This window comes from Microplitis demolitor, chromosome 8 (assembly GCF_026212275.2).
Source record: "Microplitis demolitor isolate Queensland-Clemson2020A chromosome 8, iyMicDemo2.1a, whole genome shotgun sequence".
In the NCBI taxonomy this organism is placed as follows: domain Eukaryota; kingdom Metazoa; phylum Arthropoda; class Insecta; order Hymenoptera; family Braconidae; genus Microplitis; species Microplitis demolitor.
Window position 1 is genome coordinate 15,269,492 of NC_068552.1, and position 26,174 is coordinate 15,295,665.

The following is a 26,174-nucleotide window of genomic DNA, read 5'->3' on the forward strand; positions in this document are numbered from 1 at the left end:
TGACGTCACTGCGGCTCATACTGGTGGCTTCTCGTTGGCAGTTGGTATATTCCGAGCCGTATAACTGAATTGGTCTGGTGCTGGTCTACGCTGGTGTGTGTCCGTGTGGTTGAGTAGCGAAGCGAAAACGTACTCACACAAGTAAGTACCATTTGAAGTACATGTTGGGTAGCGAGAGGGGATTCATATGTATCTCTTTGGTCGCCGCGGTACTACTAAAGTCATTTGACGATCGATCGCTGAAATAATATAGTCAAAAAGTAACAAACATTTTTTTCAGTTCAGGTTCAGATTGTCATTGATTGTCTTGTCGTATTATTACGCTTCCGTTTATTGAGCGGCAATTGTCTGATAATTTTTGCTACGAGTGATCGAATATTTCGGTAAGTAGTGATTGATTTTAATTTGCTGAGAGAAACCCGCTCATAGGTTATTGATTATTTTATTAATTTAATTTAATTATTTTAAAACAATGTACTACAGTTTTGAATGCCATTTTGGAACAACGCCGGCGTGATCAGTTGACGTATATAGATCATTGATCCTATTTTAGTGTTGCTGTTCTTTATTTTTTATTTGTAATTCATAATTGTTTTGTTTTGTTGTATTTATGTGTAATTTTGATTAATTACTGTCACTTTAGTTTGTTATTATAATTATTATTGCGGCTTTATAAGGATTTCCGCTTTTTTTGTATATTCCTAGTTAAGAAAAATAATTAAATCCATGCTAAGTGTATATCTATATGTCAGTCGATTCAAATTGTTTTGAATCATTTCAAATAATTTTTTTTAATCAGGGACCCAATTATTTGATTTCTCAGAATTTTTATTGAACTAAAATACAGCTTTTGATGTTTCAATAATGAACATGATTGGATTTTTTTTGTTTTAATTGGTGGTGATAGTTTTTATTTTATTTTTTGAAAGAAAAGTTATTGAAGTTTTTAATTCTCGGTACTAAATACTTAGATTTTATGATCTTCTAATTAAGATTTATTTCGAACAGTTTCGAAATCTGTTATCATTGCTATTAATATAAAAGTAAGGCGTGAATAATGATTAATTCATTTTGATAACAGTAATTTTATCTGACAAACTGTAATCTTAAAAATTTATTTAACGTTGATTAACGATAATTTAATTTTGATGGTATTCTGTAATAATTACAGTTAAAAATGCCAAGCTACAAGTTGACTTATTTTCCGGTGAAGGCACTAGCCGAGCCCATCCGCTTTATCTTGAGCTATGGGGGTGTGGAGTTTGAAGATGATCGTTTCGACAGGAATGATTGGCCAAAAATTAAGCCCAGTGAGTTATTATTTACTAATAATTGTTTTTTCGAATTATAATAACAACAAAAAATAATTTCTATAGCCATGCCCTTTGGTCAAGTACCAGTACTTGAAATTGACGGTAAAAAGGTAAACCAATCCACGGCTATTTGCCGTTACCTGGCTAAGCAACACGGCCTTGCTGGTAAAGATGATTGGGAAAATCTTGAAATCGATGTGGCCGTTGATAATATTCATGATCTTCGCGCTAGTAAGTATTCATAATTTATTTAAACCATTTAAATTTTCTAGTTGACTATAAACAGAAGTAAAAATAATATTTATGTTAAAAAACAAATAAACTACGTAGTGAATTTTTTATTATTTAAGAAATCGGTGCCTGGCATTATGAGTCACATCCAGAAGCTAAGGAAGCAAAGTATGAGCCATTGATGAAAGAAATTCTTCCATTCCAATTGGATCGTTTGGACGAACAAGTCAAGAAAAATGGAGGATACATGGTCGGTGGTAAATTGACATGGGCTGACTTGGTGTTTGTTGGTTTGTTGGATTACTTGAACTTCATGGCGAAATTTGACATCACTGAAAAACACGAGAACTTGAAGGCTCTAAAAGAAAAAGTCCTTGCTCTGCCGAAGATCAAGGCTTGGGTTGAAAAACGTCCTCAGTCTGAATGTTAAGCAATTGTAAAAACATTGTTTGATGTTTAGTAGTATTAGCTACACGAGGCTCAGCATTCTTCCATTTGTACTTTTTCATTATAAATTTTGCACTATTTTAATACTAAATTTTATAATCAAATTATTATTATTATATTAAATTCACTTAATATTCGTATTAAGTGAATGTGGAATTATTAAAAATATTTTTAAATAAAAATTTTCTACAATCAATCAAGTATTTTATTTTATAATCCTTGCCCCGATTAAAAAAAAATGATTTACTCCATGCTAAGTATATATATATTAATCGATTCAAATTGTTTTAAATCATTTCAAATTGTTTTGAATCATTTCAAATAATTTTTCTTAATCAAGGATGTTCCTGATTTTATTTAAGTATTTTTATAATGAATAGGTTATGAGATTTTAAAAATAATTAATTTTATTGCTGTTGAAATATTTGTTGTATGATTCATCTGGTTGATTTTCCAATTACTTCCTTTTCCTGACTTTTTTCTTCAAGGCCATGTATTTATTAACAGCTATGTAATTTTTCTAGAAAACTTATTGCTTTTATGTTGAAACAATTTGATAAATATCAATAACAACACAGAAGTAATTATAATTGAAAATAATTCGATGAAACGCATTAATAATAAAATTGCTGGTCTTCAAAACCAGGAAGTAAAATATTAATCCCTAGAAAAAGAAATTATTCTACTTTGTTCCGTTTGTTTAGGCGATTAAGTTGATAAAAAAAATGGTGGGTTTATTGCTGGTGGTAATTTAGTCATAAACTGACTTATTATTCGTCAGGTCACTGGATTTCAAAAACTTTATGGTCAACTTTTGTCTAACCAAAAAGTATAAGAACTTATAAAGATTTTCAAGGAACAAGTTTTATGGAAAATCAAAACTCGTTTAGAAAAATATTTTCAGGCAGAATACTAAGCAATTTTTATATCGGCATTTTTATTCATATCAAGAATGAGCAAAAACGAGCCATTTTTTTTTTTTTTTTTCATGGCTTTTACTATAAGTGTTTTTATTTCAACATCCATATTAATGAGTATTTTAATGTCTCAATGTTTATTCTAAAGGTACAAAACAAGCGTTGCTTTTTTTTTAAATCCTCATTAGTCAAATGACGTCACCGAAACTTTTGATAAATAAATAAGAAGCTTTACGTTTTTGTACAAGGTATTATAAGATTTATGCATTAAACGTGTTAATAACAAAAAGTATATCATTAATCATGACTAATAAAACTGTTAGCAGTTTAAAATAGCTGATAGATTATTGCATTTACTAAGTTATCAATTTATTTTTTTGTAATTTAAAAAATAATTGATTTTAAATAGCAACTATTTGATAACAATATCAAATTAATTGTGTAAATAAAGTATCAGTTTCTATTAAATCGAAGGCGAACAATAGTTTTTTGTTTGACAATGTCATAACATTGAATGATGATTGTTGTGGGAGAACATTATAAAAAAAAAAAAAATAGATAATGAGACACTTTGTAAAACGATTACTGTTTTTTTGAATAGCAGTATTGTTAGAAAAAAAAAACATCATTACAAATTACAGAGAAAATTATTTTAATTTAAAGCAATAAATTAAAATTACTCAACATTTTATCTCTACGAGAATTGATAAGAGATTTTTAAATTTGATAATTATCAAAAAATTTAAAGATAAAAAATAATAAATAGAAATTATCTTAAATTGTGAAATTTCGAGAACGATAAATGAATATGTTATATAATGATAAATATGCAAGTCGTTTTGATGATATTACAATTAAAGCCTTCTCATAAATTTCTAATCTAAGGCATATGTCATATTTATAAATAAATAGTAATTAGCACCCATATGTAGCCGGTAATGGATGTTAATTTTTCTGGTACTATTCGAGTCATCTGACGTTTATTTATCCAACTATAGTTACCGTCAGTACTTTAAGTATAGCTCAAATACAAAATAAAAATTACATATCGTCGTTTATTTGCGACAATTGCAGCAGACCTTTAAAGGATATTTCATTCCGGTAATTATTTATAGCGAGACATATAATCGGGTGTATACCTAGCAATACATTGTAGTTGGTAATCAGTTCAAGCTCATCTTCACTACCAGAAGATTAGATTGTCCTGTTAGATTTATCAAATAGTATATATTTATTCGTATTATTTAAGTAAAAAATGTTACCGAAACTTTTCAGTGCCATTTCTATGCATTGTCGGCGTGTGACACACGCCGCTGGTAGGTCATTGACCCCATACTTTACTTCGTAATCTTCATTGTTTTACAATACGCATTCCAATATTTTTAAATGTAATGATAAAACAATACTCCTTTATTGATTTATCCTCTTGTATTTTTAAATTACCCATCGTCCAAATGTTAGTACTAAATTACAAAATATATTTACTGTGTTATTTTTCCGACATTTAATTGAAAAATTTTTTGCTGAAATGCATCCGATCATTACTAATTAATTGTACTGTTTTTTTTTTATTTATTTGCTCCTCTGATAGAATGTTTGATTAAATTTTTTAAATTCACTGAAATGTAATTCAATTAAAATCATAAACGAATAAATATTTACACTAATGTTGTTTTTCCTTGTGTATTTTAAATGTTTTTGTGAAGTTGTTTTAAGAAATGAAAATTTTTTTAATCTAGAATATTCCTTGCAACCATTTACGCAAACTATAACAGTGATAAGTGAAATAACATTACCTGATTGTGTTGTCATAAACGGTCTTATCAAAGTAAGAGAAAAATTATATTTTTTTTTTCTAAATAGATTTCATTTATTTTATTTTATCAATGCAAATAGTGCGATTTTTTTTTGTATTGATACTTTAGATAATTGAATGTATTTAAATTTTTTTTTGCTGATAGTTGCAGAAAAATCGCAGCCTAAATTCAAGTTAACTTATTTTCCATCGAAGGCATTAGCCGAGCCCATTCGTTTTATCTTCAGCTATGCGGGTGTGGAGTTTGAAGATGATCGATTTGAACGAGACAATTGGCCGAAAATTAAACCCAGTAAGTTTATATTTGTAAATGAAACTGAATGAAATAAAATAAATGAGTTTGCGTTTTATTGTATTAATTATCAAAGAATGACTATCGAAATTATAATAAATAAATTTATTAATAGCAATGCCGTATGGTCAAGTGCCAGTACTTGAAGTTGATGGTAAAAAAATAAATCAATCTGTGGCAATTTGTCGGTATTTAGCAAAACAATACGGACTTGCGGGTAAAGATGATTGGCAGAACCTCGAAATAGACGCGACTGTCGAAACCATACACGATATTCGTGCAAGTAAGTTCTATCCATAAATTATTTTTATTTATCACGAGATGTTTATTTTAAAAGATAAGTTAGCAATGTAGTAAATAAAAATACTTATCAATTATCAAGTTTATTTATATACACAGTGAAAAAATTTATCAAGAAAAAGTCTGTGTTAAATATTTAACATTTTTGTGTTAATTTAACATACTGTCTAAACAACATTAATATAATGGAAAAATTGTAGTCAAATATCAGCAAAGTTCCTCTATTTTGAAAGTAAAAATTAAATTATTTTTAAGACGCTGCAATTATGTAGTGATTATTACAGTTTCATTAAGACTTTTGCCAGTACTTAATATAGCGTTTCATTCATAATAAAGTTCGCTTTAACTAAAAAGAAAGTAGAAACTGTAAAATTTAGTTGTCTCTAATTGTAATTACTTTATTATAATAATTAGTCTTAATTATCACAGTGCAAACTAAAATACCTCAAGTTTTTTATACCAGGGCCTTGTCTTTGTATTTGAAACTGTAATTTTTCCACTGCTCTTTTTTCTGTGAAAATGTAACTTTAACATAGAGCTCGTGTTAATTCATTAAAATAACACAAAGAATTTTTTGAATTCCGTAGTCACTTGTTAAGATTATATACATAAATTTTTATAAGTATCAAATAACACGTCATGAAAATGTTGAATCAACACTACGTGTTGCAGCTAACATTTAAATGTGTAATAGTTTTAGAGCCGGTAACAGATAATATTAACATTTTATTTGTTTTTTTTTTTTTATACAACTAAATAATGTTAAAACAACATAAAAATTAGTGTAAAATTGAATTTATATTAATAATTATAAATTGTTTAATAATAGAGATAGCTGCTTATCATTATGAAACACATCTTGAAGCTAAAGAAGCAAGATATGAACCATTAGTTACTGAAATTCTTCCGTTCTACTTGTCACGTTTGGATTCCCAAGTAAAAAACAATGGCGGATACATGATAGATGGAAAACTTACATGGGCTGATTTGGTATTCGTCGCATTGTTGGATTACTTAAACTTTATGGCCAAGTTTGATATAACAGAAAAATATGATAACTTGACTTGTCTGAAAAAAAAAATTCTTGATATCCCTGGAATAAAATCATGGATTGAACGACGTCCTCACACTGATCTTTAAATACATATCATTTAATTACAGTCAGTACAAGACTCAATATTTGCATTTTATTTTTTACATTCATTACTGCAATATAAATATTTATATATTGTAATATATACACAATAATTACTGATATTTATACGTATAATGAATTACTTTAATAAATTTTATAAATATTTTGTACCAACACAATGTCGTTTTATTTTATTTTAAACCTCATTATTAATGAAATCACGTATTACAATATTTTAATTAATTATCTAAGACCTTCTACATTCGTGCGAAGAATATAACATTCCTTTCTGTATCAATTGAAGACAAGTTATTTTATTTCATTCAATATATATTACATTCAATTGCAACATCCTCACGTGATTATTGAAAGGGATAAGTTTTTTTTATTATTTTAAAGAAATATTATTCTTTAAAAAAAAAAAAACTATCTTATTATTCAATTATAAATTTTTTTTATAATTATTTTTCCTTCAACAAAGGCCGCGTAATTGTTACAAGTCGTAGAAACTTTTTTTTTTTTTTCAAATCTATAATTTACATTTCTAAGTTATTGATCTATAGACTTTTTATGACTCATTCATTTATAATTAGCACAAATACTTTTTCTTATACAAAAAAAAAAAAAATCAAAATCAATCATTGAGCTCTTTGATATCATTATTGTATTGATTTTTTAAAAATAATAAGTATAAATTTTTATTAACATGAAAGTTAAAAATGAACGTTGTCTCTGAACATCATCATAATAGTTGATATATTGCTATGATATTACGTATATATAAATATATTTATATCTATAATATATAATAGACATGCACAGTTTATAGTATGTAGAATAATAAAAAAACATGACCATGAGTCAGCATTGTGCGAAACGATTACCCCGTTTTTAAATATAGAGGGAATTGTTAGAGAAGATAACATAATAATAATAATAATAATAGTAATAATAATAATGATGATGATGATGATGATAGTGATGGTGATGTAACTATAAGCTAGCACACTAGCTTAGATACAATAACAAGCTGGGTTCTATGCACAGCGAATATGAGTACGTGAGTCAGTTGCAATTCAAGTGTTCTCACATCAAGACCTGCCTTTCCTGCCTCTGCGAAATTCAGGATATTTAATCACGACTTTCGTTGCGTGTAGGTATCAAGGATTTGCCGACTGTAGTTGACATGGTTAAATTTTATACCGGTCGTTATATAATTTTTTGTATATAAATTAATTATTTTAACAGATATATAAAATATTCCAGTTATTATTTATTGTTATCATTATAAACTAAAAATAAATATTTATTTTTAGATTGAATAATTAATTTGTCATTAAAAATGCCGACTTACAAGCTTTGGTATTTTAACATTACCGGTTTGGGTGAACCTATTCGCTATATACTGAGTTACAACAACGTTCCGTTTGAAGACAAACGTTTGAGTTTTGAAGAATGGCCTAAATATAAAGATCGTATGTATTATTTATTTATTTGAATATGAATATAATGAGAGTTGTTGAATTAATTAGCAATTATAGAGGATGATACAGCAATTTAATTATTTAATATAAAATTTTAGAAATGCCTCAAGGCCAAATGCCGGTTCTTGAGATCGATGGGAAAATGTATAATCAATCTAAAGCAATAATGCGGTTCCTGGCTAAAAAATTCGGTCTTTATGGGTCGGATGATCAAGAAGCATGGGAAATTGATGCTACTGCTGATGCTATTGACGATATGAGAGTTCGTAAGTTCATTTTTATTTTTATTTCTATTTATATTATAAATACTCTTCTGTAGACGCCACTGTATATATATATATAGAGAAATAATTCTTGTGTGAAATGATACACTGTAAAAAATCGGGAGTGAATTCGAAGTGATTATGGATTCTATTTAAATTTACTCCGCAGTTTTTTCGAATTTACTCCGAAAATTTTTTACAGTGTATAAATATAATATTTTTACAAAGACTTTAGTAAACTCATAAATTGTATTTATATCAGCTCTATCGACTTACCACTGGGAAAAAAATGAAGAATTCAAGGCAACACTTAAGAAACCTGCATTTGAAAAAAAGGATATGCTGCTCGCTAAATTTGAAAATCAAGTAAAAAAGAATGGAGGATTCTTTGTCAATAATAAGGTACAATATATATATGAATTATTCTTAAATAATAATTTATTCAATTTAATTTAATTTTACATTAATTGCTTACTCGGTTATTTTATTTTATTTTATAGATGTCTTGGGCGGATTTACTTTATGCAGGTTATACTGAGTATTTGTCTAATGTACTTGGTCACGATTTAAACAAGGATCATCCAGAACTTAAGAAACTTGTGGACAAAATTCGTGCTCATCCTAGCATCAAGGCTTACTTGGATAAACGTCCGAAAGTTCAGCTATAAAATACTAAATCGTGCCAAGCGGTGTTCAGATATTTTCCACATTAAACTTTTTTATATGCACTATATAATCAATATGTCTTTGAAATAATAATTACTAATTTGCATACGACTTTATTATTATTATTTAAACCTGCATAGTTTTTAGCGATAGGCGATTTAATTAAAACCATTTTCTCAGATTAAAATTACAAATTGATACTGGATTTTTTTACAAATCTTCAAGCGGTATTTTTTAATTTTAATAAAAATTTAACTTTAATAAATTACTGATTTTTAAATTAAATTTTGAAATTTTAATCTGTTATTCTTTAGAAAAAACTACAAAATATTATTTTTTATAATTTAGTTTTAAAAATTTGATAACTAGATGAGATGAAAGGAGGAAAAATTTTACGGTGACAATTTTAGCTTGGATTTAATTATTTAAAAGTCAAATAAATTAATTAATTCCTAACTATTAATTTTTAAAAATCTTATTACAGCATTAATTAAATCACAGGTAGCTCATACGCAATAATTTACATGTTACATATTTTAATTATTTTTAATACACGTAAAAAAAAATTGATAATTATAAATAAATTATAAAATGCTTTATCAAAAGTACTATTTTTTTTTTTAATTATTTATCATCTCTTATCAAGAGATAATACATCACACATAAATCCACAGTGTAAAAAAAAGAATAATTACAACAATAAAATAAAACATAAATCTATAAAATATTAAAATGCTCTGCAATAAATCTCAATTATCACATATATCAATCATATACAATTTTTTAAAGTCTCCTTGATATAAATATTTAAAATATGTTACAGATATTTATAACACGTTTTTTTTTGTCATTCAATTTTTTTTCTGTTCTCTGATCAAGTGACATGATCAAAATTCAATACTCCCATATATCGCGCAAGTTCAGTACCCATGAATTCAATTTTATCTAGATCTTGAAGGCTTGAATTACTTATAGTACTCGCACTTTCAATGCATGGATAACTTTTTATCTTATTAACTTGATGATTTGTCGATAAAATTTCATTTTCTACAGAACATTTTTTTTTAAATCGTTCATTTTGGTGACCAAAGAGACTATTTGTCTCGCATTTTTTGTTATCACTAAAAATATCTGAAAGCAATAAATTCAAAGTTCAAAATAAATTCAACAGTTTAACCAATAAAAATAAATATATATTTATTTGTATATTTACCAATTGTCACTGGTTTAATAGCTATTTCGTCCCTGCTGAAACATCTATTGATAGCATGAGAAATCCCTCCATTATTATTACAGCTGTCGTTGAAACCTTTCGCCAGAGACGTTACTAAAGTAATTTCTTCTGGCCGTGACCTCGACTTAAAACTATTATTATCATTATTGTTATTGTTATTGTTATTGTTATTATTATTATTTTTATTTATTTTTTTTTTCGTCTGCCAATTAATAACTTGGCCCGACGAATACGACGAATTTGACGGATTAATATTATCTAAATAATGCCGCATCATAACTTGTTCTTTATTATTTTTTTTAGTCAGTGGTGCTAACTGTTGAATGTCATCACTTGCCGATGAAGATGAATGGGGATCATGTCTTCTTAATGTTGACTTTTGATTGCGTGAAAAACTAATGTAAGTCTGTAATAATTGCGGACTGTGTCTTTGTGATGCTGATGATCTTGAAGATCTAGTGCGACAATGCTCCGCCAACATTGTCTAAAAAAATATTTTCTGTTATTATTATTAATTTAATTATCTATTTATTTATTTACCGCTGGATTATATTTTACCTTAAACGCTTCGCGAAATTTATTTGACATGATGTTGTACAGCAGAGGATTAACAGTTGTCGAAAGGTAATAAAATATTCCTGATATATATGTCAAGACTGTGTAGACTGTTACTAAAGCAGCATGTGGTTCTTTACCGGTACTTTGGGCATAAACAGCAAGTAATCTTTGGGCATGAAACGGCGCCCAGCAAATAAAAAATGCAACCACAACTGCAACTGTAATAATATTTTATTATTTTATGATTTTAAGTATACAGAAAAAAAGGAGTTCAGGAAAAATTTTTACTCGCCCCAAGAAAATTTTTAATTGAATTAGTATTAATTGTTAATTATCTTAAAATTTATTAGAACAATGAATTTTTAGAAATATTGTGTTTTCTTCTTACAAAAAATTGTGCTACTGGAAGTTTTCATTCTAATACATTTTCGGTGAAAAAATTTAAAAATTTCGTGCAAAATAATTTTCTTGATCGAAGAAATCTGTCCAACTCGAAATATAATGATCTACTTTTTTTTTAAATGTAAAGAAACTTCGATTTTTATTGATTTACGATTTTTCGGAGCAAGAAAAAAATTTTTTCAGTCCTAAGAAAATTTTTGTTTTCATTTCATAATGCAAAATATTTATGCTAAAAAATTGTTTTTTTTTTTTTTTTTTTTTTGTATATATTTATAATTCACTGAAAAAAAAAACTTTTGTAAAAACAATATTTTCTTACGGAGTAAGTCATTAAAAATGATGATATTAATTTCATTTTTAAGTGGAAATAATTTTCTTGACAGAAGAAAATCGAAGCTTATTTATACTATTAAAAAAAAAAAAGTAGATCAACATATTTCAAGCTGGACAGATTTCTTCGATCAAAAAAATAACTTTAAACGAAATTTCCAAATTTTTTAACTAAAATTGTATTAGATCAAAAATTTCCAGTAGCATAATTTTTGATAAGAAGAAAACACAATATTTGAAAAAATTAATTTCTCTAAAGTATTTTAAAATAATTAGCAATTAATACAACTAAATAATGAAGATGCCGTTAAATGACCTAGAAATTTAATGAAAAATAATTTTCAGCACTACTAAAGATTATTAGATGACACTGATGTACTACCAGATACTTTTAAATATACTACAGCCCATTTGCTTTCATTTACGTCTTACACTCGGCCAACTGAAGGATTTTTTTTATTATACAAGTACATTCATACTGACTTTTATTACTTTTTATTCTCCGCTAGTGTAGTAATTGATTCTTATAGGGTTTTATTTAAAACTTACAACTGAGAAAAACGGACGTAATTATTATTATTACTACGGATTTTTTTTATGACAATAAATTAGTTTAATAACTGAAACTAATTAAAATTTATTTGACGGTAAATTTAATTAAAATTAAAAATTATGAAAATTTATATTGTTAAATTAAAAATATTTAATGTAATTAAATGAATTAATTTAATTGCTGATTGGAAATGTAGCAAAAGTTTGTCAAAGGAATAAATTGTCAGTCCAGACTTTATATTGAACAAATAAAAGAAATCGAAGCCCCTTAATTTTCTTTGTCTTTACAAAGTTTTATCTGTTATCGGATGACTGTAAGTATTATAGAGAATCGAGAGAATAGAGTGATATCTACGTACACAGCGATAACTAAAATAACTTTTTTATTAAAGGATTGAATATATTTCGATAAAGCTTATACAGTTTTGAATCTGATTTTGTGTATCATAAATCGTGTTTACTAAAAAAAAAAATCAAAAAAATTAGCCATGAATCAAAGTAAAAAATAAAATACCAAGTTGAGATACTTTTGTACACAATCTCATTATTTGAATGGAGAGATGAGGGTTAAGATTTAGTAGCCCCCGGAGATGTTTCCAAAAACGTAGAAAAAAAGAAAAAAAAAGACGTTAATCAAAATATTTTTATGGGCATTCCATTTATCAAAATATATATATATATATATTTATGACGGCTAAATTATTTTCGAATAAATTTTGTGAATTTTAAAAAATTACACTCTTATTTATTAACGTGTCGTAAATATTGCGTATTATTTTTTTACTATTTTATATATACTCATATATTATTTCGCAAGGTTTTTCTCGTTGAGATAAATATTTTTATGCCCACACACGTTTTCATATTAAATTTTAAAGTTTTAAGCCTGATCCACGTACAAGAACTTAATTCACGTACTTATTTAAACTTCTAACTTTTTGAACCAAAAAAATATTATTTCCACGAAATTGTTACTTTATATACAAATATATATAGATATATCATCTACTATATCCGGAAAATGTGACTGGATTTCAGAAAAATCAGATGTTTTTGCAGAATATTTTCTATTATATCGGTTTCATAAACACGTCATTTGCATTCGTAACTTGATACGTTAGTTTTTTTTTCTATTGATTACAAAAAAAAAAAAAAGTAATTTACGTTTTGTGAATTTTATCTCACGCTCGTCAGATGCATTTCATTGTTTTTATTGGAGTAAATTAAACAATAAAGAAATAGCAACAATATTTTTAAATGAAGTAATCAGTCGAGAGAACATATACTTTATATATATAAATATATGTGTATGCTATGAAAATAAGAAGAGATGAAGTTTAGATCTGATCTGAGAATATATACATTGACAGACGTACTCATCATTACCGTTTGGTTGATTACGTTTGTAGATATAGGACATGTGTGTGTGTGTATGTGTGTGCGTGTGTGTGTATGGCTATTGGATGAGTAAATAAACTTAGATCGTCGCATTTCCTCATTTTCCCGGAAGTAGATTTCGCAATATCAGTGTGCAGATGTAACTGGCAAATATATATATATATATATATATATATATATATATGGAGGAAATTTGTAGATAGCCAAAATAAAATAAGCAACTTTAAGTTATTTTATGTAATTCAAACGAAACAATTTGGTTTTATTTGAATTTATTTATTTTCGTAATTCTGGATTTTGCTATTTAACGTTAATGAAGTAAAAGATATTAAACGAAGACTTTTGAATTATTGTCTACAGGACACTAATTATGCTAGACAACTCTTTTTGATTAAAAAAAATAGTGGCTGGAAATAGGATTGGTTTTAGGAAAATTAACTCTTGAACTATTCAATTAACGTGGAGATGCTTAAGGTCTTGACCTTCACAAAATATTTCCAAACGATTGAGTTTTTTTTTTTTGCGTATACTATAGCCATAAAATCTTTCTTTATTTCCTTATGACTTTCTTTATTTAATCAGTAAAATGGAAAAAAAAAAACGAAAAACATAAAAACCAGATTTAACGACAAATGTACGAAACAGCATATGGTATACCAGGCGTATTTTTTATGATGATAAAAATAGTAAATAATAATAAAGTTATAATTTTGTCATTAAGATATGTTAATTTTATTTTAGCCTGTTTATAAGCATTTATATATTTATGAATATGTTTAACTTTTAATATTAAGTTTAACCGGGTGTTTAAAAACTTCACTGAGAATTAGTTACGATTTAATGAGTCTGCGATGAGCCGTAGAAATTAAAATTATTTACAAAAAAATATAATAAAATATTTCTGAAAAATAACATTAATTAAAATTATTGTTAATTTTCTCGGTAAATTAATAATAAATATTACAAATATTGAAATCATCTCAAAAGTGTATAAAATAAAATTTTAAAAAATTATCTCTAAGAAGTAATTAAGTACTTCCTGTTTTTACAAAAACTAAGTGATGTTTATATAAAAGAAGATGATTTTAAGGTTTCTTATAATAATATTTCATAGAAATCAATGAACAGACGTTAATGATCATTACCCATAAGCGATTTTTCAAGAATCAAGTCGAGCGAGATAATTTTTTGTATAAGAGCCTCCCATTGCGAAAAGTATTTAAAAAAATTTATTTAACCGGTTTGGTCAAGTCGCAGCAGCCGTTCAATCTCTCACGTGGCAATATCGTCAACTAAATCTTAAAATTCAACACATAAAATTATATAAATATATATTTTTATGCATATAGAACTAACACTGACTGCATCAATGAGACCGATAATAATATCTTTAGCTTGACATTAGCTTTAGCGTTTATTACCATCATTTACTGCATCATTAAGCCACGCGACGGTAACGATTTCTCGATATTAGTTCCAGACATCTGTCGCGATTATGCTGCATTTAAGCTGCTGATTAAAAATAAACATCAGTTACAACATTAAACTCGTAATTGCAGATACAAGAAAATACAAAAGATTTCATTAAATAATCAAATCAATAACACGATATTTAAATTAGCCGACGTCTAATAATTTTTTGATTTTTTAAAAAATGAAACAAAAAAAATATTTTTAAAAAATGCACGTATAGTTTTTTAAATTTCCCACATGTCCATATTTTAGTTTTTTTTTTTTTTATTTTTAGTTATAAAACAAGTTTACAAAACGATTGGAAATAAAAAAAAAATTAAATGTCCTTTTGTAATTAGTAGCGCAATATTTTAAAAGTATTAATTAAAAAAAAAAAATTAATTGCTTTCAAAAATGTCTTTTACTTCGCGCCAGATTAAAAAAAAAATTTTAAAAATAGCTTTGAAATTTTTATCTGGAAGTGTCCTGATAAAAAATTATCTGGCATTTGTAAAAAAAATTACCGGTTATTTAAAACGTCTGAAAATTTTTTTTAGATAATTTTATGTAAGGTCGCAGATAAAAAAATTATTTATAGACTTTATTGGATTCTTGTCATTTAAATAAAGATAAATTTGTTAATATAACACCTTGGTATTTAAAATAATATTATTTTTGTTTGCGACAAAATTTATTAAAACATTAAATTAATACGTTTTTTTTTTTTTTTTTTTTTTTCATATCCACAATTTATTTCTGACCCATAATAAAGAAATAAAGATGATATTAATCAGCAATTCGTTTTATTACTACTTTATTAATAATAAAAATACGCTAATAAAATATATATATAAATAAAAATAAAAAAAACGTACCAAGCATCCTTATGACATTACGTTGAGCCAATCCTCGTGATCTGCCACTATCACCATGATTGAGACAGCCAGGAAATGGATTTCTCTTTATGGTAGTAAGTAGTCTTGAATGCCTCAATTTAATGGCAATGAGTATGTAGAGTACAGTGATTATTGTCATCGGCCCAACAAACAATAAAATTGTCGATATTTCAAATGCGTGCTCAATGATTACCCACTTTACAGAACACATTGCTGTATCCATTATCATCGTCCCATTCATCTCTTGTGAATAAACAACCCCAAATTGAATAGCCTGCGGTATAGCCAGGCACAGAGCAAGAAGCCAAATCGCGACAATGTATTTGACAGCCCGTGAAAGTTTGGACATTGTGTGAGACAGGAAAGGATGACAAATTGCTACGTATCTATACAGACAATGTAAATTTTTTTTTTCATTGTCATTACACTGAAAAATTCGCGGAGTGAACGCTGATTAAATTCGGAGTAATTTCAAAGTAAATGTGGAGCGGATGACTATTTATTTAATTTCCTTGGGGTAAAATGTACTCAAAGGGAAGTTTATTTTCAATTTGAACTCCGGGTGGGAGTGAAATTCACTTCTAAAGAAGTGAATTTAAATATTAAAACTCCAAATCGGAGTAAATGAAGATTTAAATACAATCCAGATCACTCTGAAATCATTTTTACATAAAAATTTTCTAGACTTTTTTTGAAAATTAATTTACTTTGGACATTTTTATTTTCATTTTCGTTAAGTCGTCACTCAAACGATTAAGTTCGTAACCAACCCAAACTTTACTTTTATTTACTTTAATTAAAGTAAGTGGGCTTATTTCGTATTAAAAAATTTAAAAGCAAATATTTATTTTAATTATCAAAAGGACTAATTTAAAAAATCTATTTAAAATTTTTCAGAAAAAAATTCATTTAATTAAAATTTTTTTTTCACTATAAAAAATGCAGAGTGGTTTCAGAGTGAATTTGGGTTTTATTCAAATTCAAATCTGAATACGGAGTTTAATTTTCAGCGGAGTGATGTGAGTTCATTTTACTCCGATTCGTAAAAAAATTCGCTTCAAATTCACTCCGAATTTAATCGGCCTTCATTCTGAAAATCTTTAACAATATACTTATTAATTAATTAATTAATTATTAAAATTACACTGAAAGTAAAAATAGCAATTAATAAAATAAAATTTACCTTTCAACAGTAAATGCCGTAATAGTAAGTACAGTTGCATTAGCAGATGTTTCAGCAGCAAAACTTTGTATCACACAAAAAGATTCACCAAAAATATATGGAAAGTGTGACCATATATAATACATCTCTGGCGGTAAACCCGAAACAAGTAGTAATAAATCCGAAACGGCAAGACTGAATAAATAATAATTTGTTGCCGTGTGCATTGAACGGTTTCTTGCAATGACAACACAAGTCGAAACATTACCCACCAAACCGGTGAAAAATATGATTCCATAAATAATTGTCACCGGTATGACAACATAAAGAGCATCGCGTCTCTCATTCGTTGTTTGATTGAAACTCGATTCTACACTTGCTGTCAGCATTGCAGTCAATGAGTTCGTATAATTATCACTTATCTTCATTGATTTTGACCACTCATTATTATTGTTCTCAGTAGTAATGATATTTTTGTTTTTAAATATCAGCGAATCGATTGTCAAATGCTTCTCACGTGCACTATCCACCCAAACTATTTTATCGTTTTCAATCATTATATATATATATATATATATATTTACCCAAACTTATTATTTAGTTTTTTCTTAACTTTTTTTATCGATGTAACAGAATAAAACATAACTTTTTCTCTTCAATAAATCGTGTTATCATGTTATATTATTTTAACGTTATTCAATGTCACTACTGTATATATTTATATTTATGTATATGTGTATATATACATAGGCCCTATAGAGTAAATTGAGAAAGCAGAAAAAATAAAATAACAAAATACATCTCAATTTTTCTCAATGGCTGAGTAAACTTTATTTTTATATAATATAAATACTTTGATGACGGTCTATATTTATTTGCAAGTTATCCTCAGTGAACTTGAACTCGCAGTGGTCAGAAGAAAAAAAAATTTTTTTTTAAAGTTATTATTATTAAAGTCATTTTTAACGATCACTTTAACCGTACAGTAAACTCAGTAATTATTAACACTGTAGATTTTTTTTTTTTAATTAATTATTTATTTATGTACTGTAATAAGAAGTAACGACAATAAATTGTACGGCAAAACGGCGGTCAATATATGTCAAGTGAATTGAATTACCCTCTTTCAATTTGTATTATTTTTATGTACTATTACTCTCTTACAGTAGAATTGCACTGGCGGTACATAAAAAATCCGTTTTTTTTTTATTCATTTATTCCCCGACTTTATTCAATCACTTGGATCACTGTTACGTTATTTTATCACACTGATGGTAATACAACTCGAAAAACCAAAGCTTCTTGAAGTATAAATAAAAATAAATATAAGGGGATTAAGTAAATGAAAACGAAACGGCAAACTCAAACAAAAGATTAAAGACTTTGTTCAATAGGTGAAATGTCATCCCTGGAATTAAACTCTTGTGTCCTCCCTCGTTACATCACTACTGATGTCGCGGTTTGGTATCGTACGTGCCGATTGGAGTACGAGGACAACTGCCAGATACGGTCTTCTTGCAAGAGATCGAGGGCTTTTTCTTCCAATGAAACGTGGATGAAACGTATGAAAGAGGGAGTACATATATATACATATATATACATGTATATACATGAGTGTCTGCGTATTCCGATAGTGTGATTTTGACTTTTCGATACTTGGCTGTAATTTTTAGGAAAATCTACTCGGCAATAAAATATATTTTACTACTGAAAATTCAATCACATTTTTATTATGAATCATAAAAAAAATACATTTCCTTGATGGTATATATATTTAATAAAGATTGTGGTAGAAAAATTTATTGAGAAATATTAAATTTTATATAAATGTCGCGTACGTGTATTGATTATAAATTATTGAGCTTAATGCCCTAATATTGTTTTTTTTTTTTTTATTGCTGACTGTAGATGTATATAAATATATATGTAAGCTTGAGAAATTTAACCATCAATTTGCTGTAACCTGTTGCACAAGTTTAAGTTGACTAACGACTTGCTGAAGCAATTGAGTATAAAAAACTCCTGAGCTTTTAATTTATTTTGTTCAATTACATACTTAAATTTAATATTTTTTATCTCGATCTTCTATTAAAATCTTTGCGAAAGAAAATATAATTATATACTTAGTGACTTCCATTAAAGTATTACCGATAAAATTCGATTTAAACGCGTTTTTTTAAAACACAGTTTATTTATTTAAAATTTTGAAAAAAAGTGTAATGTTGGTAAGTTTACAAGATTTATCGGGTGTGATAAAGTTCGATAAAATTTTTTGACAAAAGTAAAGCACAGTTTCACAGGTTGAATCCCGTGTTAGTTGCAATGTCTGACTGGTTGTGTGTCGGAGGAACTCGAGTTTGAGCTCGAGGGTGGGAGCCCAAGTTCGCGTCAGCGCTAACACCGAGTGACTCTCATCACATACTCGCGTGTCTGCTGCCGCGGTCGTTGCTGCTGCTGAATTTTACTCTGACTCTGATTCTGACTCTACGTACCCATGCTCGATCTTTTACTCTCTTTACCCCCTTTTATTAACTTTATTTTTTATTCAGCTTTCTCATCATTACTATCACTTACCGTTTTTTATCTCTGGCTTCTCTTTCTATTCGTCGGCGATAAATACGAATTGCCTTTCGATCCTCGGCACAATACAATACAATACAATATATACAGCCTCCAAATACTCATCTCTACATCATAAATATTTATGGAATCGCATGATTATATTTAAGTCATGTTTTTTTTTTAATTTAAATATCCAGAATTATAATAATTATATTTATGTGAGTTCTGTAAAAAAATTGACGTATTGTTTTTCTTTGAAAAATATTCCAAGGAATTAGAACAAGTTGTCAAGTACGGTGGCTCTTTTTTTTTTAGTTTTAAATTCTCATATTTTCTGTTTTTGAAAATTTGAAAATTTTTTTGAAATTTTCAAATATTTTTAGAATTTTTGGCCGAAATTACGCTGAAACCGTAGAATTTTATTCAATAAGGCCTAAATTTGGTCGAAATCTCACTGAAAGCGTAGAATTTTATCGGAAAAAGCCGAAAGTTGGCCGAAAACAGGCCGAAAATTGTTTTTTTTTAAGGCTTAATTATCGGCCATTTTTCGACTTAGTTAGTTTTTTAGCCTAGTGTTCACTAGCTGGGTCTTTTGTCGGTCACTTTTCGGCCGGAAAAATTTTATTATTATATTGACTTGAAATTTTTTTACCAGGGAATTGTAAAACATAAAAAATAAAAGATCTGTATACTTTATTTTCTGTATCTACAAATGCATCTGGACTGTATATAAATTCTGGACACAACATGTTACGATGTCGTAATTTTTATTGAGCGCAGGAACTCATTAATATACGTCGTCAAAATATCGACTTTTACATTAATCTGTGCTAGAGTATTTAATTTATTACGTTGTCTAATATAACTAATAGTCAAGAACTTAAATGACATTTCTATTCACTTAATATCATAAAATTTTAATTTTATTCAAATGATTCAGAATTAATTCTGTTGTTTTAACGTCTGAAGAATTAGACCGACTGTTAGAGGTACTTACAATTGATGATAAAAAATTTCAAATATAATTTTGGCTCTTTTTTTATCATAACATAGAATTTAAAAAAAAATCTCGTGTGTAAAGAATAATTAAGGATACATTTTTTTAGATTTTGTTGAAAAGAAAATCTAGGCCGTAAAAAAAAATATTGAAAAAAAAGTTTAGGAAAGTTTTTGTTGTACAAGCTAGGCTCAACTTTTTTCTCCCTCACTAGTCTCTTTAGTATCTCGTTTCATTTCGCACCCGGATAAAATATCTAGTCAGATAATTAAGAAAATCAAGAAGTAAAGAATAAAAGTAAAATAAAAAAAAAGTCAAGTTTGTATGTTTGTTTTTTCCTCATAAGTTTTTTGCCAGAGTAAAAAATTATCATCAATTTGCAATTAACAATAGTAAACTTTATTATATTTTAAACAAAAACAATTTTGTATTATTAGACATAAATATTAATATTTATTTTTATTATAAATTACAGGATATGAGATATAAATTTTCTATTTTTTTATCTTATCTTTTTTTTTTTATTTCGATTTACGCATTTTCCTTTTTTATCTTAACAATTTATTTTTTTTTTTTGGTACGCCACGACTTTATTATTTTGTTGTATACAGTGTGCCAACGGATTCCCGGGAGGATTGAATTGAAATTTATTTACTCCACAAAAGATAGCGTAGAAAAGTATGATGAATAACCAGAGGTTAATATTTTCATGTGTATTATTGTTTGTTCATATCTACATTTTTTTTTTACTCACATGTATATATTTAGTTATATTGCATGTGGGCGTTTCAGTGGATAAACATCTCACACAAATTATTTTCATACATAAACTACGAGATTTTATAAAACCGATTGTTCTCTCAACCCATTCGATTATTTGTCGCGTTAATTTTTTTTTCATTTGCTTTTATCATTGGAAAATATTTCACAAAAAAAATTCAATGACATTTTCAAAATATTTTAGCTACTCCATAACAATAATTTGCAATTTAATATCGATTTCTATTATTTTTTAGTTTTCGTTTTTTTATCAAGAAATGTCCAATCAATGCTGGAAATTCTCCAATTGTTTGGTGTATATATATATATATATTTATTTATATATTTATATATTGTACTCATATATGGCCATGAATTCAGTTGAGAAAATCCACACGTCCACTGGGAATGCTAAGGATTTTGTGTAGTCGACAACGTAATCGGCCATAGTCTAGATCCTTAAGATCCATGAAATAAATGGCGCAACCAAAGAGGAAAAAAGTGTCAAGATTTTTCAAAAAAAAAAAAATCTTATTCATTTGACAATGATAATAAATCTTAAAAACAAAAATTTCATATTATAAAATTGTTCGTAAAATTTTTTTTCCTTATAATTTTGAAATCATTGATAATTATTTATGAGTGATAATGATAAAGAATAAATTTAAAAAATGGCGGGTAATATAATTAAGTAAAACACTACAGTCAAATGGAAAGATAAATTGTCGTGCAGATAATAATTTAAATTTTTGTAAAATATGCAAATTATTAGTCGTTTCGTAACGAGATACCTCTTTTGACCAGAACGACTTGTGCTTAAGAGACTTTCGATTAATGAACCATCGGCTCACTTTGAGAATACCAAGACGGTTATGCAATTGATTTTTTTTTTTTTACACATGTATATATTTTTTGGCGCCGATATAAATTGCCGCATTCAATGAAAAACAAAAAAAAAGACCGTACAGAACGTATTTTATTTCCGGTTGATTGTTAAAAATCAATGGAAATCGGATGTGTATATACAAAAAAGAAACGATTGTATGCAGAGAAAGCTCTTGAACATAAAATAGTTACAATTTTACTGAACTCGTAAATGCAATCTAGCGAACGAATGAAAACTTTGAAACTTATAATTAAAAAATTCAAATTTATTAGATTTTATATTAAGTTTAATATATAGATAAATAGTAAATCACATTCTTTAGTTTGAAATTATTTCAAGTTTTATAAGATAAATCTTACAATTATAACTTTTTCTTACGGATTATCATAATGTAATTATAGTTTTGTTTCAAGTTTTTTAAGTACAATAATTATTTACACTATATTTTCATAATTTTCTTAAGAGATTCTCATAAATTTATTTTATTTAAAATAACTTAGAATTTTATTCGTCGGTCATTCGTAGAAGTAAAAAAATAATAAAACTTATATTTAAAATTTTTCACTTATCGAGTAAATGCACATTTTCTTTTTTAAATTTTTTAAATAACTCAAGAATTAATTTCCCCAGGAATACGTATTTTAGGAAGAGGGCATCGATCGTTATTGAATATTTCTTGACAAGCGATAGCAACATTTTTACCCAGTTTATCTGTAAATTTAACAGCAGTTCCATCGATTACAATTGGCTTCAAATAGCATCCCGTTTCTTCTGCTTCACATGGAGCGTAATGGTGCAAAAGTGCGATATCCGGTCTAACAATCACTTCGTTGAACTTATCTGCAAAAATATGAAAATTTACTAAGGTACTGGCGGGTAATAAGGCTCAGCTAAGGGAGATTTTGAATAGAATCGAAAATATTGCATTTAATTATCGAAATGTATCATTAATCTTTATTTCAATACATTAGCCATAAAATGTAATGAAGTAATGGTAACTTTTACCATAAACAATAGGCCTTATTTTACTACGGTAGGGTAATAAGACCTACGGGTTAAACAAACTTGAATAGTTTAACTATACTTAATAAAATTGGTATTAGAGATGAATCATCACTTAAATTTAGCAACAATACTTTTTAAGAATCAGAATACTAGATAGTTTTTTATAATTTCTTCTGTGCTACGACAGCATATGATGGATGATGAAATATAGAAGACAGGGAACGTGGTATCGAGACTCTATAAATTTGTCGTAACATCTAAATGCAAAACCCTTCTTCTAGAGTAGCCTTTAGTTGAGGCAATTATTTTAAATATCATTTCTGTCACTTAGGCCTTATTACCCGCGGGTACCTTATTCCAATTTTCAAATCAAATTTAATACTTCAATTGTCTAATTCTTTAATCATATAAAATTTATTAGTTTAATTTACTTGCACTGATTAAGGATTTTATTCAATGCAAATTATTATTCGTTATTCATACCAGAGTCCTGTTTTTCCACGATAAACTGTAATTTTTCCAGTGATCTTTTTTCCATACATGCACTCAGGATTTGATCCACGTTCACTCCTCAAATTTTTTAGAGTACGTCATATATTCTCTGTTAAATTAACCAACGTACCTTTGAGTAATTTAGTAGACTGATAATTGCCAATTTCAACAACATCATGAGTACGAACGATGTATCTACTTTTTACACCTGCTGCATGTGGATATCGCAGTCGCTGAATTTTTTCTTTTGTATAAAGATACGGTTCTATAGAAAAACGAAAAATTTATCAATTTGATGTTTTGCTTCAATTATTTGATACTTTAACTAAATACAAAATAATTCATCTGTAGTAAATACATTATTCCAATTTTTCATAATTTAATTACAATACCAGTAATTGATTTTATTGAAAAAAATTCTATTAATTAAAATTAAATAATTAATTAAATTATTTTTTCTTACCTTTATCATCTAGATTATTTTCATCGTCAGGATACATGGTATAAAAAAAAACATGTTGAAATAAAAAGGACACAGCATTACTATTTTTTTCTTCATACTCCAATGGATCTAAATAATCCATAAGATTTGAAAAATTTTTGTGAATTTTTGTAACTAAAAATTCATCGACATTAAATACTCCGAGATATTTAAAAGAATCATGTAGTGAATTTCTATAGAGACAATCATTTAATCCCGCGTATAATCCTTCTAATCTGAGAGTTTGCTCATAAATGTATGAAGATGATAAATTCCATTGTAAAATTTTCATCAAATCATAGTCAATAGCACGATAGTATTTTAACACACGACTGACACTTTCTGATATTGATGAATTATAAAAAATAAATTGACTTACTCCCATCAATCGATAGTACTCAATAAATTCAATCAGTTCTAAAGGACGGTCGAATTCATGATGAAGAACTGGAATTTAAAATATTAAATTTATAATTTGATAAAGTTTTAATCAAAATTAGTCAATGATTTAAATTACAAAAAGTTTTTAATGAACCTGGAACACAAAGCGCCATAAATTTATTTGAAAACGTGTCTGACTGAATGACTCCGTGCTTCGGATAATTTATATCAATTAATTGTGAAGAAGTATTGTCTGAATTTTTATGAACAATTCCAACGGATTGCGGTAATTGTTTTTCTTGATAAAATATATCATAATTATTATAATTCGTATGAGTTAAATCGCAAGTTACTACTGCACTCGAGTACTTCAATTTCCAGTTGACGTCAAAAAATTTAATTTTGCTCGCAGTTTTTTTTTTATAAAAATTCTTACGGTCTTTAGATTCAAATTTGAAAATACATTCAACTTCTTCAGCCTTTGTGTCAGAAGGTAAAATTGCTATGATTCGTACTGTGGCCCAAACAATATTCGTATAAAAATCATAATTTTCGATAATCACTTCGGGACGGGTGTCTAAGTATGCAGAAAATATATGACCGTCTAGTGATTCAATTGGAGTCCAGTGATCCTTGTCAGGATAAATTTCATTCGGCATATATTTTATTTCCAAATCAATTATGTCAATTATTGATGATTGAAATTTATATATACGAAGTAGTTTGATATTTCGCTATTTAATTAAATAAATACATAAAAACAACTAGGAAAGTGTGTGTTTATTAATTTTTATTGAAAGTATGTTTTTTTAATTGTAATTTATTTCAAAGTTATTTTTTAACGCGGGCTTTATAGTCTGTCTGTGATTATCAAAATCAATTTTTTAAATTGATTTCTTACTTTTTTCTTTTTTTTAGAATCTAGGGCAATTATTTGTATTACAATTATTTCTTACAAAATATATCTATTAAGTTAAAGATTAATTTTTAATTAATATCAATTTTTAATAGAGAGACTTTAATGACAAAAATAATTTCTTATCAATTTAAATCGGTCAATTTCCGCGCCTCAGGCAAGAAAAATAAAATCTCTAAAATTACATTAAAATTTTTAAAAAGCACCCGTATAAAATTTTTTTTCACATCCTTATTTTTTAAATACTAAATAATTACACTGTAAAAAATCGGGACTAATTACGGATGTTATTTAAATCCGAACTCACTCCGTCACTCAGAATTTCGGAGTTTATAAACAAATGACATATACGGAGTAAATAAAGAGTTTGTTTTTGTAGTGGAGTGATTTGGATTTTATTTAAATCCGCATTCACTCCGATACTGAGTTTTTATATTAAAATAAACTTCTCTTTGGATTAAATTTTACTTCGCAAATTTTTTACAGTGCCCGGAGAAAAAAACCTAATTAATAAAGTTTAATAAAAAAAAAAAAGTACTTACAAAACTGGTAGAAAAAAACAAAAACCCAAAAAAAAAGACGGCAAAAACAATTTTAAAATATTTGTTCGCAAAAAATGTATGACGTGTCATTTTTAAAATAATTATATAATCAGACTACATAATTGACGTGATTTTTAAAATTTAAAATACCTGAGCGACGATGACACAGATACTGTGCAGTTAAATACAACGTATGTATTAAAGTACTTACTATCAGAATAATATTTTTACCTCCTCGAATTGCTGATAAGATATCAAAAGTTTAATTTAATTCTTTACATCATATATTTTTATATCAATAGTAC

At 27.1% G+C, this 26,174-nt stretch overlaps 4 protein-coding genes across 6 annotated transcripts; 2 read left to right on the top strand and 2 right to left on the bottom strand.

The window, feature by feature from the left end:
* The first annotated feature begins 209 nt into the window (after positions 1-209).
* On the top strand, positions 210-8,975 carry LOC103573316 (uncharacterized). The gene is made up of 11 exons (XM_053741577.1): positions 210-383; positions 1,172-1,310; positions 1,377-1,544; positions 1,664-1,969; positions 4,870-5,016; positions 5,132-5,299; positions 6,146-6,306; positions 7,776-7,926; positions 8,034-8,201; positions 8,461-8,600; positions 8,699-8,975. The coding sequence occupies exons 2-11, from the start codon at positions 1,178-1,180 to the stop codon at positions 8,864-8,866; spliced, it is 1,710 nt and encodes a 569-aa protein (XP_053597552.1). The 5' UTR covers positions 210-383; positions 1,172-1,177; the 3' UTR covers positions 8,867-8,975.
* LOC128667246 (glutathione S-transferase-like) lies at positions 3,782-6,533 on the top strand. Of its 3 annotated transcripts, none has more exons than XM_053741257.1 (5): positions 3,782-4,009; positions 4,648-4,736; positions 4,870-5,016; positions 5,132-5,299; positions 6,146-6,533. In XM_053741257.1, the coding sequence occupies exons 4-5, from the start codon at positions 5,134-5,136 to the stop codon at positions 6,454-6,456; spliced, it is 477 nt and encodes a 158-aa protein (XP_053597232.1). In that variant the 5' UTR covers positions 3,782-4,009; positions 4,648-4,736; positions 4,870-5,016; positions 5,132-5,133; the 3' UTR covers positions 6,457-6,533. The 3 variants fall into 3 exon arrangements, with proteins under 3 accessions (XP_053597232.1, XP_053597234.1, XP_053597235.1); XM_053741259.1 differs by lacking the exon at positions 3,782-4,009 and adding an exon at positions 4,036-4,296; XM_053741260.1 differs by lacking the exon at positions 3,782-4,009 and adding an exon at positions 4,037-4,067.
* A 671-nt stretch (positions 8,976-9,646) lies between the features above and the next one.
* On the bottom strand, positions 9,647-17,270 carry LOC103573156 (pyrokinin-1 receptor-like). Its single transcript, XM_053741578.1, has 6 exons — positions 16,870-17,270; positions 15,666-16,072; positions 10,657-10,874; positions 10,259-10,582; positions 10,078-10,222; positions 9,647-9,995 (listed from the first exon to the last, which is right to left on the bottom strand). Exons 1-6 carry the CDS (start codon positions 17,235-17,237, stop codon positions 9,739-9,741), a joined length of 1,719 nt encoding a protein of 572 aa, XP_053597553.1. The 5' UTR covers positions 17,238-17,270; the 3' UTR covers positions 9,647-9,738.
* A 5,111-nt stretch (positions 17,271-22,381) lies between these two features.
* On the bottom strand, positions 22,382-26,041 carry LOC103573155 (uncharacterized). The gene is made up of 5 exons (XM_014443887.2): positions 26,020-26,041; positions 24,548-25,145; positions 24,013-24,477; positions 23,680-23,814; positions 22,382-22,892 (listed from the first exon to the last, which is right to left on the bottom strand). The coding sequence occupies exons 2-5, from the start codon at positions 25,068-25,070 to the stop codon at positions 22,663-22,665; spliced, it is 1,353 nt and encodes a 450-aa protein (XP_014299373.1). The 5' UTR covers positions 25,071-25,145; positions 26,020-26,041; the 3' UTR covers positions 22,382-22,662.
* Positions 26,042-26,174: the final 133 nt, after the last annotated feature.

Excerpts from the sequence above, each read along its gene's own strand:
- LOC103573156 (XM_053741578.1), bottom strand. The coding sequence starts at position 17,237 with ATGCTGACAGCAAGTGTAGAATCGAGTTTCAATCAAACAACGAATGAG. Across the intron at positions 10,583-10,656 it reads AATTTCGCGAAGCGTTTAAG|ACAATGTTGGCGGAGCATTG; the intron begins GTAAAATATAAT and ends ATATTTTTTTAG. Across the intron at positions 10,223-10,258 it reads ATAATAATAATAACAATAAC|TCGAGGTCACGGCCAGAAGA; the intron begins AATAACAATAAC and ends AATAGTTTTAAG.
- LOC103573155 (XM_014443887.2), bottom strand. The coding sequence starts at position 25,070 with ATGCCGAATGAAATTTATCCTGACAAGGATCACTGGACTCCAATTGAA. Across the intron at positions 23,815-24,012 it reads AAATAATCTAGATGATAAAG|AACCGTATCTTTATACAAAA; the intron begins GTAAGAAAAAAT and ends GTTTTTCTATAG. Across the intron at positions 22,893-23,679 it reads GTCTACTAAATTACTCAAAG|ATAAGTTCAACGAAGTGATT; the intron begins GTACGTTGGTTA and ends ATATTTTTGCAG.
- LOC103573316 (XM_053741577.1), top strand. The coding sequence starts at position 1,178 with ATGCCAAGCTACAAGTTGACTTATTTTCCGGTGAAGGCACTAGCCGAG. Across the intron at positions 1,970-4,869 it reads AAAACGTCCTCAGTCTGAAT|TTGCAGAAAAATCGCAGCCT; the intron begins GTTAAGCAATTG and ends TTTTGCTGATAG. Across the intron at positions 8,202-8,460 it reads TATTGACGATATGAGAGTTC|CTCTATCGACTTACCACTGG; the intron begins GTAAGTTCATTT and ends TATTTATATCAG.
- LOC128667246 (XM_053741257.1), top strand. The coding sequence starts at position 5,134 with ATGCCGTATGGTCAAGTGCCAGTACTTGAAGTTGATGGTAAAAAAATA. Across the intron at positions 5,300-6,145 it reads CATACACGATATTCGTGCAA|AGATAGCTGCTTATCATTAT; the intron begins GTAAGTTCTATC and ends GTTTAATAATAG.